We start from the raw sequence: 15358 nt of genomic DNA on the forward strand, positions 1-15358 counted from the left end.
TCAAGAGGGCTAGGGGTGGCCGTGCCTCCTCAGAGGCTCCACATGTCCGCTCAGAAGTGAGGCTTTAACTGATGCAGGCTGGTGGCCCTTCCCCTCTCCACCATGCACCTTGGAATAGCAGCCTTGGCAGGCGGGGGCAGCCCCACTTCCCAGGGGATCCTGCTTCTCCCTCCCCTCCCTGCTTACTCAGAGCCTGCTGCAGTCCTGGCAGTCCTGAGAGGATGGTGTCCAGGGTCCTGGTCACACTGACCTAGCTGGAGAGCCCTACCCCTGGCTTGAATGGGGCCCTGCAGGGCTCCCAGGAGTGGGTTCTGGGCTGCCTTCTGGCTGTGGCTGCAGAGCCAGATCCTGAGCCCTGGTGTGGGCAGTGCTGTCACAGCCTCAGGGCCAAGGTGGCCAAAGCTCAGGTCTGTCCTGGTAACGGGGATGGAAACTGGCCCCAAGGTTGCCACTTGTCTTTGTCTCCCTATCTCCCTCCCTTCTTCCCTCTCTTTCCCTCTCATTCTTTTTAATTTTTCTCTAGTGTGTTTTATTAATTCTCCTGTTTGTTTATCTGAGGTAAGAAATCATTCAATTCTATGAAGCTCAAGAGTGAAAACATATTTTTGATTGAAAACTAAACTGTTCCTTTGATCATCTAGTGCTTTGTTGCCTTTAATCTTCTATGTTGAGTTCTGTGTTTTATGGTCCCACAATGACACGTTGGTGATTTTTGGTCTTGATCAACATCAGATGCTTCCCCCACTCACATTCCAGCCAATTTGCTCACCTACTTACTGACTGTTTTGCATAGGCTCCTGCAGGCCTCACCAGCTGCTCACATTTTATAAGCAAGGATATTGGCATGAGACCTGAGCTGTGTCAGGCAGGCAGGGGCAGCAGGATGTTGTCCCAGACCCAGTGTGCATGCTCCTGTGGCTCTGGGCCTCAGGTGAGCAATTGTAAAAGTGCCACCAGGTGGTCAGGAAATATGTCTCATTACAAAATTCATTTCAATTATTTATAATGTTATTTAAAGTAAGGTTATGACTTATTGTGCAAGAATGACTATTTTTGAATCTAATTAATTCATGACTTATGTTTAGAAAGCACATTTTAAGTAGCCTATTATTTTGAGCATGATGGTGTGTGCACTTGTAAGTTTATTATTCACTCCTGATTTCAGGTGCCTGTGGGGACATCATGATGACTCAGACTCCAGGCTCCCTGGCTGTGTCTGCAGGAGAGAAGGTCACCCTCAGCTGCAAGTCCAGCCACAATCTTTTATGGGATTCTGATAATAAGGACTACTTGGCCTGGTACCAGCAGAAGCCAGGACAGACTCCTAAGCTGCTCATCTACTGGGCATCCACAAGGGCAGCTGGGGTCCCATGGAGATCCAGTGGCAGTGGGTCAGGGACAGATTTCACTCTTGCCATTAGCAGCCTGCAGGCTGAGGACATGGACGATTATTACTCTCAGCATTGGATCAGTGCTCCACCCACAGGAATTCAGCCCCCAGCCCAAAACTCCTCTCCAGGTCCGCCTGTCAGTGGGTGAACAGCAGCTGCCCACTTCCCCTCTCTGCCTAGGTGCTCTGTGTCTTGACTTAGTATGAGAAGATTTGTCAGATTCAGAAGAGATTCAGGGCTTCTGTTTTCTTCCATTACCTGTGTAATACAGCACTATGACGCAAGACTTTTCTTTGTGAGAAAAGGGCTCTCCAAAATTAATACTGTTTATTATTGATTCTTATAGATGATTAAACACAGCTACATTAATTACTATTATATTAAATACAGCAATATCATTTTAATATTTTGAATGGTGAATGTGTCAACTAAGGGAGAGAGAGATAGATAGAGCACTCAGAATGGATAAAGAGTGAGAGCCAACTATATGGTGTCTGTCAGAAAACCCACTTTAAATATCAGACAGATACATGTTAAAAATAAATGGATGAATAAATGAATTCTAGATAGGGAAGAGGGGAGGGAGGGGAAGGGAGGAGGCAGGGGATTAGCAAAGTTGGTGGAATGTGATGGACATCATTATCCAAAGTCGATATATGAAGACACGAATTGGTTGTCAACCTACTTTATATACAAACAGAGTTATGAAAAATTGTACTGTATATATGTAATAAGAATTGTAATACATTTTGTTGTCATGTATTTAAAAAATAAAATCAATAAAAAATTAAACATTAAAAAAAGAAAGAAAACATCTCTCTGGTGTCATTACTGATTTACAAATTCTTCTATTCATTGATCTTTCTGTAAACATAATGAATCTGATCAAAAGTTATAATATGTATGCATGCCCCATTTTATTGCACTTAGCTTTATTGAGCTTTATAGATATGGTATTTTTTACAAAAAATAAAAATAAATAAATAAAATAAAACTGAAAATTAAGGAATCAATAAATCGAATGTTAGATTCAAAAGAAGGCACCACTAACACAGAGACCACATGCAAGGCTGAACCTCAGACAATGAAGAGAAAATATAATGTCTTGAAAGTAGAGTGGAGTATTTCCCTGATTTCTTGATTTTCTTTGCATTAATCATGTCTTTATTATTGTTTTTCCTCACGGTAACTTGTTAATTATGCATGAATTTATAATCTTGCAGGAAATGTTACCTCACATTTCTTTAAAACAATATTACAAATCTATGTTTCAGGTTGAGTGTGGGGAAGAGAACCCAGCTGACCTGGCCAGTAGCATGGAGCCTCCTTGACAGACAGGACAGGAGCTGAGACCTGGACACCAGGCTGGGATTCTCCTTAGACATGTGCTGGGCTCAGGGAGGGGAAAGGGCTGGGTCAGAAGGCAGAGGACACCTCCCCCATCCCCAGGGGACTCTCCCAGGATCCTGCCTACTGTGGTTTCTGTGGCCAGTGGAGGGCACCTGGGCTCCCACTGCATCTCCTGCTGACTTTCCCAGCCCAGCTCTGCCTTTGGGTGAACATCATATACACCTTGACCATAATGGCTCCCCTGAGTGACCATCTCCCTCCAGTCATGCCCAGGCACCTGAGATGGGCAGATGCCCTCAGGTCCCCACCATTGGGCAGAATGGGAACCCCAGGGCTCATCCTCCTCCCCATTATGTTTCTCCTCCCTTCTGTCCTCACCAGGGATCCAGAGCATCAGCAGCCCTGGTGGCCCAACTAGAAAACTGTGAGGTGACCTAAGGGGCATCTACCCAGGATCTTTAGGAGTCACTGAGACAGTAGAAACCCAGAGTCTGCAGGGTCCCAGGGACAACCTTCCACCCTCTGGGAGACTTATGAGTGACTTTTCCAACTCTGATTCTTCCCCACATGGAGGCAGGCAGTCGAGGGGTTCCAGTCAGGGTGACTAGAGTCTGTATCATCCCTGTACCTCTGCTAAATCCTGTAATTGTGAGGACCATATTGAGTGACCAGGCCTCCCAGTCCTGATGCACCATTGGAACCTGAAAGATCACTGTAGTCTGGCGGGGTAGTGCCATGACTCCTGACTTGGTCTTTTCTCTTTGTGGGGTGTGCCCCTAGGGTTGAGTTACACTCACCTGTTTCCTTTGTAATCCTGCCCACCCTTTGACTGTTAGGGATAGAAGGTTCCATGGAAACTCCCTTTTTGTGTCCCCTTCTCTTGCTCTGCCTTTGGGTGTGGCCTTCCTAGATGTCAGTCAATCTGCTGAGAGCAGACACCACAAAGCTGACTCAACCCCCTGAATCCTGACCCCTTGCCTTATTTAAATGGTTTCTTCCCCCAAAAAAGGGTTCAGCACTTGCTCCTCTCTCTTTGAGGAGCCACCACCGGACCCAAAGAAAAAGGCATTACTCTTTTTGTTTCTGGGTATTTTGTGTAGCCCAGTTCACCTGGAGTGACCTTGTGTGTCTAGTTGTTGAAAGTGACATGTAATAATGAGAGAAATACAAGATCTTATGCAAAATCAATAAGTCAATGTCATGAAGTTCCTTTTATTAGTCATTGCAAGCAAATTTATTTTTCTGTTTCATTTGTTTGTTTGTTTTATTAGGTTTGAATCGGAATTTCACACAGAGCAGCTTTTAGAGGAACCTCTAGCATTTCACTTCATCTCTTCACTAACTTGGCCACGTCCTTCCCAAGGCCCAGGTTGCCCTCCTGCAGTGTCCACGCTCATCCGGTCTGCTCATTCAGAAGGTCCCTGGACACCTCTGTACTTGTCCTCCACATGCCAGGCAAGGCTGCTGCACCTGACAGGGCCACTCATGGGTGTGGTGAGCTGTGGCATAGGCAGTCATGGTCCACAGCCCTCAGCTGCACCTGTTCCCTGAGTTCCCAGCACCCTCCTCTCACAGATCAGAGAATCTGCTGAGCTGCTGCCCAGACAAGCAGCTCATGTGGCAGCTGGGCCACTCAGGCAGGGAGGTTTTTGTTCGGGGACTGCACCACTGTGGGAGGTAACTCCGTACCTTGCCAGCAGTAATACACTCCAGCATCCCCAGGCTCCACTCTGCTGATTCTCAGTGTGAAATCTGTCCCTGACCCACTGCCACTGAACCTGTCTGGGACCCCAGTGAACTGGTTGGAAACCTGATACATTAGGCCCTGTGGAGCCTGGCCTGGCTTGTGCACAACCCAGTGCAAATAAGTGTTTCCATTACTATCTAGGAGGCTCTGACTGGACCTGCAGGAGATGGACACTGACAGTCCAGGGGGGACAGGCTCAGAGAGAGGAGTCTGGGTCATCACAATATCCCCAGTGGTTCCTGGAACAATCACAGAGCAATGGAAGGATATGTAGGAACTTTAAGAAAACTTTTTGTACTTTTTTCTTTTTGGTATATATCTGACTAAATTTTTTTATATATACATTAAAAGTATTCATATATATATAAAGAACTCCAACTGAGTAGCTCTAAGAACCTCTCTAAAATTCCCTTAAATATCCCCCTAGTATTATGTGAGAACTTTCATCAGAGCCAGTCCCTTGCTTCTTCTGGAATACTCTCTCACATTGATTGACCTCAGTGGCCTCATCCTGCAGGAGAGACCTGCACATCCCTCATGTAGACACAGCACACATGGACAGAATGGGGGCTCATGGCTCACCCCACTCTGCATTCTCTTTCTCCCCATCCCCTCTGCCCTCACCAGGGATCCAGAGCAGCAGCAGCCCCAGGAACTGAGCAGGGAGCATCATTTTGAGAAGCTGAGCTGAGGAGCCTGGTGAGTCAAGGGCAGGTTAGAGCTGAGCTTTTATATCAGCCTTGCAGGAAGGTCCTCCCCTGGAAACAGCATGCAAATGCCCTGGTGGGTGGTAGATGGGAAGAGTGAGAGTTGGAGGGGCCTGATTTTGAGCCCAGGGACATCAGATGTCTTCTACAGTTGGAGGAAATAGAGCAGAAATATAGCCATGGGTGCCTGTTGTGTGGGCAGGAGGCCTCATCATGGAAGCCTCACTCTGTGAGGGGTTATTGTGCCCAGGGCCTACCCTCTTAAGACAGCACAGATGCACAGATAGGGAGGTGGCCTGCAGGTCAGCCTCTGTATGGAAATGACCATACTGCTGTCTTTCTCTCAGCTGAGAAGAGAAGGTGACAAGTGCCACCTCACAAGTGTTGATGTTTGAAATTTCTTCCAGCCACAGCATGTATTTGAAGAGGTTCAAGGGCTTCTGGCGTCTGATGTTACCTGCAGAAATACAAGAGCATCAGGGACAATGTAGATGTCACCTTTTCCTGGCCCAGTGACTGAAATAAGAGCACAAGTGTGACAAGAAGCTTGTGGGAAAGGAAATCATGTTTCAGCTGAAGATCATGTACCCCTGCTCAAGGGAAGAGGACAAGGAGCCTGTCCCCTGAAGTAGTCAATGTGAAGCTCCTGGGGTGAGGTCTATAACTGGTGGCCATCCTTTCCTAGTCATTTCCATGCATTTGACACTCAGAGCCACCAAACATTTCCCAGGAGATGCACCCCTGAGCCCGCTGGACAGTGTGGACAAGGAGGATTCTGCATTAGTTCCTTCTCATAGATGATAGAGACATCCCTCTTCATGTGCTCCTCCTTGTCGGGACACTAGGGAGCAGGTGCCACCACCCTGAGCTTTAAAGTACATTCCCTAGGTCAGAACTGCACTCAAGCACTCTCCCCATGTTCAGGGTGTTAAATGTGCACTACTGTTCTCCTGGGACTGGCCCCAAGGTGTCTTGGGGATAAGGTCCTTTTCCCTGCACAGGGACATTGATTTCAGCCCTCCTTGGGACAGAGGGAGCCTGTGTTGTATTGGCCAACATGGCTGTGCTGCTTTTCTCCCTGGCCCAAGACCTCCGACACACCCTCTCCACTGTGTGGACCTTGGGCCACCAGCAGCTGAGGATCCTGCCATGTGTCTCTTAGTTTAAGTGAACCTCTGTGGCTGTCCTGCCCTTCCTTCACTCTAGCTTTTGCACAGGAGGTAACATGGGACCCTCACCTTCCAGAATCTGGCTTTTTCACTTTTCATCATGTTCTCCACTTCCATCCATTTACCTGAAATGCCACCATTTCCTTCTTCTTTAAGGCCCCAAATTCAGCCTGGATTGTGTGGGTGTGGACAGATCAGAAGGATCTCTTTGCAGAAGAAGGCAGAACCTGACCACACTGCAGAGAAGCAGAGATCTCAGGGTCCCCTCAGCCATGAGCTTTGTGGGACAACTGCTTCTTGTGTTTAGTTTTCTGATCCTTCTGATGAGATATGGCAGTTTGATGTCTCTCCTAATTTTCTGCCGCTGAGCAACAAATCCCCCCCTATTGAGCAGTGTGTTCCTTCCCAGGCCTGTCCCTCAGGAGTCCAGGCTGTGTCCTCAGCTCAGCCTGAGAAGACTGAAATGTAGCAGTCAGTGGGCAGTTCTCCTTACTGAAGTTCAGGGTCTTCTTCCAGGTCCAGTGCCTGTGGCCTGACAGAGTCATCTTTCCACAGTTGTAGGGTGAGGTCCCAATTTCCCTGTGGCCATCAGCACAGAGTTCCTGGACACTGTCCTAATTGCCACCTTCAAGAGCAGCATTAGAGCATCTTTTCCTATCCAGTCTTCATAACCTAAGATCCTCCTTCTTCTGCCTCCATGTGCAGATGGACGAGCTTCAATGATGAAGACAGATCTAATGTGTACTCTCTCCCTCTCTTTAATTCAACTTATTTGAATATGTCTCCAAAATCTTTCATTTGAAATATCTGTTTGAGTACCTGGGAATGGGATGGTACAAGGCTTGGGATTTGGTGCCAACAACTTGGAATCCTGTCCACATACTATCATTTTTTTCACTTATCATAATGACTGGATCCCTGTTGGATATTCAGAATCAGATGCTGTTTGGAGGAATCAGTTTTAATAAGATCAGGTGATTCCAGGTAAGCAGAGGATAAAGAGGTAACCTGCAGTTGGCAGAGGAATGACAATGGTTTCCTCCATCTTCCTGTGTGTCAGCTGCACCAGGCACTAAGTCCTCAGGAACACATGGCCTGCTTCTCTTCTGGACCCACAAGCTCTCCCTGCCCTCAGCAGAGGCCTCAGGCTACCTGGCAGAGCTCCATGGCCTCCCAGCCTCAGGCCCTGTCTGCTTCCACACACTGCCTCTGTGTTTTCCTTCCATGGGACCTGCCCATCCCTGTCCCTGCCCTGAGCAAGGCTGGTGTGCAGCCTGGGATGGGGGACAGGTCATTGAGTGGCCTCCCAGGCTGCCCAACCAGGCATCAGTCTTGGTCAATTCACCTATGGATTCCCACCTTAGACCTGCAGGCACATACACCTTGGTGCTTTCTCATTTCCCAGTGGATCCATCCTGATGCCACATGCTCATGTCTTCCTGGAACCCAGGCATCTGTCCTTCCTGGGGGCTGGCTGTAACCTCCTCTGGCCCCCAGGTTTGTTCCCAACTGGAAGAGGCATGGTGCATTCGAGTCAACCCCCAGCGTCCCAGAGATGATTAGAAACTTGATTCTGCATGTTAAGTGTTATGTGTGACATTGGATTAGGTCCTTCACTTTCCCCACACCTCAGTTTCTCATCTGCAGTGAGAAAGTAATGACATCTCTCTTAGAAAGTTGCCTGAGGAGAAACTCACATAGCATCTGTGAATTAGGTAGCTTAGGGCCTGAGGACATACTACAGTTCTTAATAATCACTGGTTTGTGTGTTAGATCCTTTTTCATGGGAAGCAAATAAATATGTGGTTGATGGTCCATTGTTTTTCATAATATTGTCCTTAATACAGTAACCAGCATAATCTTAAAATAACAAAGTAGCTGAGCTTGGTCGTGCACCTGGATCCCCACTGACTCAGGGTGCTGAGGCCACAGGATTGCAAGTGAGAGGCCAACTGTGCAACTTGGCCAGATCTCTATCAAGATAATAGTAAGTAACAAAACCCAAACAAGTTACCTATCTAACCTAAGCTCTCTGCGGGTTTCTCAGTGAGCTTAGGAGATTTCTGTCCTCCTATGCCAACATCTGTGTTTCCCACAAACTTGACCTCTGGGTTTCAAACCTCATGGGGCACTCTGTCAACTCCTGTTGCCTGGATCTGAGCTCCCAGAGTCAAAAGAGCCTGGTCTATGAGGTTGGGAAAGGCACTTTATTATTATTACTCTTATTATCTTCAAAGTTCTGGGGATCAAACCCTGAGTTTCCCACATGGTAAATAGGACAGGACACCAACCACAGCCTGAGAACTGGGATGTTGGTGAGCTCTGCAGGTGGCTGCAGTGATCAGTCTGCCCCCTGCTACTGCCTGGTGGTGTGTGTTCCTCAGCAACCACTGTCCTTGGATTCTTTTGCCTCCACCTCCTCTCTGGCCATGTGGTGTGCTGATTCCTTTCTCCTCTAAGACCTCAGCCTCCTCTTGGAGAACACAGTGCTACTGACCTTTCCCTCTGTTCCCTGTGGCTCTGGCCCTATTCAGAGCCCTGGAGCTGTCTCCTGAGGAGTCTAGTTTGAGGGCTTGAACCATCAGTCTTTCCCTTGGGGGAGCCAGAATCCCTTCATCTTCCACATGGAGGGTGCTGTTTCCTGGCCAGACTCCTCTTCAATGAAGACTGGGGTTTCTGGTGTTTAGAACCCACCTGTGCTCTTGGCATCCTAACACATGCTCCAGATTATGCTGATGCCAGGGAGGCATATGCTTTGGAGACCAATTTTTAGGAGGTCCCAATGTTGGTATTGGCATGAATTCTATGTTAATGCAATAATGAAACATCTAAAATGAATCTAAAAACATTTCAATATTTAAAAAGTAAAATTGTAAAGAAACTCAAGATATATATTGTGCACAAAGATATATCAATAATGAAAGTTTTGGATTGTGGCATTTTGGTTTTGAAGGATACTTCCATTTGTGAAATATCTTTTCTCTGTCACTAGCAGGAGATGGAAGGTGAGGGAAGAGTAGTAAGCCTGTAGGTAAAGACAATCTCAGCAGCAAAAAGCACTGCTGCAGTGCACAGATCCATGGGCTCTCAGGAGTTGGTCTCCCAGAGGCCAGAGCTCTAGGAATCCTGTTGGATGAACAAAGCCCCAGCCCTGGCACAAACATGTTCTATGTGAGCCTGCTTCCTGCATGTAATATGAAGACAAAGGACAGGCGAGGGATCAGGCTCTTTCATAGCTCAACACCCTGAGATACGGGAGCAGCTCTACAACTTGGCTGACAGTCATAGTCCTCAGAAAGACGAAGGCAACCTTCCTGGAAAATGTGCGACCTTTAGGGAAACATGCAGTTTGAAGGAGTGGCCAGCTGATGGCAGTAGTGAGCACTCATCTTTCAAGATCCCCTTCAGATCCTGCAGCTGTTCAGGGAGCTCTCTGACCCTGCCTGAAAAGGTTTCTGGAACAAACCTGGACCATGCTGGTGAGCTGGAGAGCATAGGTGGACTCAGCATGCTGCTGTAGACTCTGGTCCTGGTGCTGGTGCTGCCATTAGCAGGAGATTTCTTTATATCTCTTCTCGTATTAGAGGGGGCAAAGCTGTAGCTCACTAGGTGGTGTGAGCTGGGCACCAGGAAGCCACCCCACCTCATGGAGCATCTCTCTGGTGTGACCTTGTAATTGGAAGTCTCATGGAAGAAGTGTTATGTGTAAGTTCACACACAGGTACAGGATAACAGGCATAGATTTTTCTTTATTTGCTATGAGAAAAAGACAAAGTTTACAAGCTAAGCTTTAAACTGCTCCAATAGGCAACAGTGGGAGAGGAAGGTATTTATTTACTTTAAACTGTTGTTATATGGAAAAAGAGGAAGCCTCGTCACCTAATGAAATAAAATAAAAGTATTTACAGTAGTTTATGTTGGACACCTTTTACCCTGCTGTTTTTCTTGACTCCAGACTGAAGAAGGAGCATGGAACCAAGATTTGCCCTTGACACCTGGTTTTGGCCTCAGCTGTGCCTGAACTCAGTGAGTGACCTGGATAGATTTATCTGCTCTGACCTCTTCCTGGGTTCACAGGAGTAACAGCTGTTTTCTGGGCTTCTCTCTGAGTGTGAGTGTCTATGTCATGAGGTTGACAGGTGGCTGAGCTGTCTTCCTTGAACTGCAGAACATCAGTGTGGAGAGCAGAGGGCACAGTGTGGACACAGAGCTGGCTCACCTCCAGATTCTTCTAATTTAATTCTGTGCTAGAATGTTCCACTTCTTGCCCACCAGAGGGTGATATGAACCTGCAAATAAACACACCATAGCCTAAGCCCTGGAGATGCTGATCTATTTTACAAGTATAAAAATTATTTATTTTAACTCATAAGAGAGCACCATTATAGGAAATGAGAAGGACAACATGGCCTCTCACTGCTGTCATGCAGGTTTTCTGTTGTGCCTTCATGTCACTCAGGGAATGTTAATGTCCCCAATTCCCACATGTCACACCTGGCACCGAAGAATCTTGCTCAGGCTGTGTGCTCCTGGGCCAGGCAGGGGCTGCTCCACAAAGTCCATGAAGGTACCCAGGCTGAGGAGGCTCCGTCCTCTTGTATTTGTAGCATATGGAGGCCTCTAGGTGCAGCTGTGGGAGAGGAGGCCTGGAAAGGGAGTGGCTTATTGAAGGTTATTTTTAGCTGTTAGAGAAAACTGGTTTCTTTAAAAATTACTCTTCAACAAGACAAACTTTGAAAGAGAAAACAAAAGAACAACTCTTTATTTTTCCAGAAGTAACTCATATCCAGGATCACCCTTAGACTCCAAGAACAGGTCAGAAACTGTTCAATTCTAGAATCCATGCCCTCCTGTGTATGGGTTAGTATTATGCATGATACTTCAGTGTGCATGTCCACACTGTGGCATGCTGTTTATTCATGCAGCCAATAGAAGATAAAGTCCTGCCAATACTTTATGCAACTTCTTATTGTTTCTGTGCATGCACTGCGTGCACAGTGCCCAACCCAGCAGCTAAGCTATGAACATTTTAATCTCCCTGCTCTTCCTGGGATTGAGGAATCCCACAGTGGCTTCCCTGGGTGAGCCTGGCTCAGGGCTTGTCTGGGGAATGTTGGAGGGATGTTAGTCAGTGGGGGAGCAGATGCCTTGGGGGCAGGAGCTCAGGTTTCTATCCCCGAGCCATAGAAATGAATTTTTTCACTTTATGAAACAGTGTAATCTTTTAATTACATTTTTTTGCTTCTTTTGCCTGCACTGTTTCCAACCTCCCCTGGTGTATGTGGACCTCTGTCTGCACAAAGTCCTGTCTCATTAACATGCAGCCAATATGAACTCACATCCATCCCTTAGTTGATGCCTTCCTGTGTCCATCTTTTAAGCCCCATATCTCTGTTTAGGGATTGGTTCCTTTGTGAGCAGAGTCTTTAGAATTTCCTGCATTCAGCAGGGCCACCTAACTGTCTGGTTTTAATCAAAGTTTTCCTCCACCACGATTTTTTTCCTTCACCTTCTGGGATTGCAAATATTTTTAAAACTACTTACTGAGAATTTTTTTTCTTTTAAATTTAAACAATTGTGTTTTCTTTTTCTTTCACATAAATAAACATCCTCATATGAAATTAAATATGTAAAAAAATGTATGTTGGGATTTCAGTGGCATTCACTATGAGCCATATTATGTTGTAGTCAACTTCACCTGAAATACGATTTTTCTCTTTACACAGATGCAGGAGGATTTTGTATTTTCCAATGCAAACCTTCACATATGTTCCCACAGCATAATACCATGCCGATATGCCCTGTTATTGGAACAAAAAATGTAATAGAGGAGTTGTAAATGAAATATATTGAAAAAGAGTATTCTATACACTTACAATGAATATTATTTTATAGAAATTGCATTGATTATTTAATATTATGACCTAAAAATGTTGCTATCACTTTAGTTTTCAATAATTTTCAACATGGTGAGATGATGGGATGTAAATTCATTGATTGATGTGCCCTTTATGTTTTTAATTCCAAAGCTTACATCCCCACATTATATTATAATTAAAAATAAAAGAAACTTCCACTTTCAATTATAAAGGAGTAGGTCCTAAATCAGGAATTGCATCATCTTCAACAGAGAACCAAAGTAAAATCAGATTTATAATAATAGTCACCCCAGGGAAATGCAGATGGTGTGAAGAGGAGAAGTTCCAGAGAAGGAACAGCCCATTGTAGGTCAGTTGCTGCTCAACTCTCATCATATTTTTCAGAGCTATTTTCCAAATTTGATAGTCCCCAGAGATGGTTGTTGTTCTATGCAGTGGATTCTATAGAAGAACAGAGTACAGTGTACTTTTGCAGTAGCATGAAGCCTCCTTAATCTATAGGACAGGAGCTAAACCCTGGACACCAGACTGGGATTCTTCCTGGACATGTGCTGTGGGCAGGGAGGGGAAAGGGGCTGGGTCAGAAAGCAGAGAAATCTTCCCCCATTCCCTTGGGACTCTCCCCAGGATGCTGCCTGCTTGTGGGTTCTGTGGGCCAGTGGAGGGCACCTGGGCTCCCACTGCATCTCCTGCTGACCTTCGCAGCCCAGCTCTGCCTTTTGGTCTATATCAGCTTTACCTTGACCATAAGGGTTCTCTTGTGTTATCATCTCCCTCAAATCATGCCCAGGCATCTGAGGAGGGAAGAGTCCCCTTTTGGAAGCTCATGTGTGCCCCGCTGGTCTGACTGGGACCATGTGAAATGACCTGGGGGTGTCTAGGCTGGATCTTGAAGAATCATGGAGGCAGAAGAGACCCGGAGTCTGCATGATGCCCTCTTCCTTTGCACCTGCAGGGCCCCAGGACAAAACCTTCAACCTCTAGGTGATTCGCTCCTTGGGAGCTGCTGTGAGCATGTGACTTCTCCTGATCCACCTTCCTCCATTCCCCAGAGGAGTGGACTCTGGGGCAAATGGATGCTAGAAACACACTCATTGTGAGTTGGGCAAGGAAGGGTAAAGGGAGGTTGAGCTGCTCAAGGTGAGAGGAGAGGAGGTGGAGGCAAGGCTGTGGGGAGGCCCTGAAGAGGGAGGCAGTGAAGCAGAGGCGGAACAGGACACTTTGCTCTTAGAGGAAAAGGTGCAGATAGTGAGGGCAATGAACCAGCCAACAAGTAGAGCCGAAGGACCCCAAGAACCAGGATCAGAAAATAACTATAAAAGATAAAAAAGAGAAATGAAACACAAAAAGCAAAAGAACAGAACCAAACAAAAACCCCAAACAGACCACAAAATAATGAAAAAGAAGAAAAACACAAAGAAAGAGTAAAGGGTTACAGAAGGGAGAGAAATTATGCAATTGGGACAAAACCTGGGAAACATATTGAAGTGGCAACCCCCATCTCCACAGAAAATCTTAACTGAGCTCCTCCAGAGACCCTGACCTTGACTGCTCTTAGAACATCAGGAAAAATTCTGAAAAATGTTTTCAGGTAGGACACACGTTCCTAAAGCAAAGTGTGGTAAGAAAGAGCACCCAGGCTTCATGGAGCCTTTGCACTTCAGAGAACAGGGGGTCCTTGAAAACCAGAGGGAAGGAGAAGGGAGAACACCTCTCCTCTTCCTGGGCACTGCTTTTCTCAGTGTCCTTGATTTAGTTTTGTCCAAGCCTGGGTTAACTGCCAAGGACAGTAGGAAAAAGAAAAAACACTACTTCTTTGGGGACTTCTACCCTCCCCCTAAGCACTGGCCAGAGAGTTCTGAACATTTCTGAACTCGGGGTTCAGAGGAAGAATCCTTAGGCAAGAGCCACCTCTGAACCCCACAGCCAATAAACCTGCTTCCTGCTATTCCTCAGTGTCCAGCCTCGTCCGTCCCTACAACAATATTATACGTGTACATAGATGGATCAATCAGAAAATGTAGCCACAATAACAGTTAAAACATTCATAATTTAAAAAGACAATGAAAAAAAGGACGATTCTAATTGAAAATGTTTAATTGTTTCCAGGGGTGTAGCTAGAGTTGAGTGTTTACATCTGCTCCACACTGTCCTTCTGTCTGCTTCTCCTTGGGCTGTGCACCTTGCAGAGGGTGCCAGGGCTGGGCCATATTAAACCAAACCTCCCTTTCTGATGTTCTCCCTCCCCATGGTGAAGAGATTGCAAGGGGAGCCAGCTGAAAGGCCTCTCTAGCTCTCTGTTCTCTGTACAGAATTGGAGGTGCCTTCTGTGGGGATTTTTTCTTGACATCTTAGGTTGTTGCTTTTCCTGAGTGGATTTAAAGCAGAGATCCATTTGGGCGGTTCTGGCTGCTGGGGACTGTTCTACATGGAAATTTAGAGCCATGCTTGGTGTGTGTGCTCCAGAGTATTTACATCACTGCACCCCTGGGACTGAGGAGATATCCGTCTCAGCTGGGATCTGGGCTTTTGTGTTTCCCCATGGTTCCGTTTCTGGGGAGGGCTGTGAGATCACTCTGGGAAGAAGCTGCATGCAGGTTACCTGTCACCTGCCCACCACCAAAATATGTGTCTCCACATTTCCATCCCTAATGGACTCATGTCCATCTGGTCCAACTCCCTGATTCCTCTCAGTGGGTTGTCACACCACAGAGCTCCAAAGTTGATTGAATGTCACTCTCCTGCCCACAATGTGATCATACCTGCAGGGACAATTTCTCCCATTATTTTAGGAGGTCAATCTCCTGCTACAGGATTGAAGGAGGAGCAGACCACAGTCCCCCCTGTACTTCTGAGTTGAATCCCCCTGGGTCTGCTATTTCCTGACCATCTTGTGATTGTGAATCCTCGGGTGGCTTTAGGTCACGTGGTAAGACTGCTGAGACAGACTGGAAGTGTCTGTTTAGGCCTCTTGAGCGCTCCTAGGGACCAGAGGGTCATAAACCTGGATCTGGACCTGCACTGCAGTTCTTCACTCAGAAGGTGAGAACCGCAGAGCTCACTTTTGTGTCGTGTGTGTGTGTGTGTGTGTGTGTGTGTGTTTGTGTGTGTTGCT

General features: G+C 46.5%; 1 gene segment (V, D, J or C); it reads left to right on the forward strand.

The window, feature by feature from the left end:
* The first annotated feature begins 1185 nt into the window (after positions 1-1185).
* Positions 1186-1539, forward strand: LOC139701723 (immunoglobulin kappa variable 4-1-like). The segment is given in 1 exon segment: positions 1186-1539. A coding segment is annotated over 1 exon segment (354 nt).
* The last annotated feature ends 13819 nt before the right edge of the window (positions 1540-15358 follow it).

The sequence above is a fragment of the Marmota flaviventris genome, chromosome 14 (genome assembly GCF_047511675.1).
Source record: "Marmota flaviventris isolate mMarFla1 chromosome 14, mMarFla1.hap1, whole genome shotgun sequence".
Lineage (NCBI taxonomy): Eukaryota > Metazoa > Chordata > Mammalia > Rodentia > Sciuridae > Marmota > Marmota flaviventris.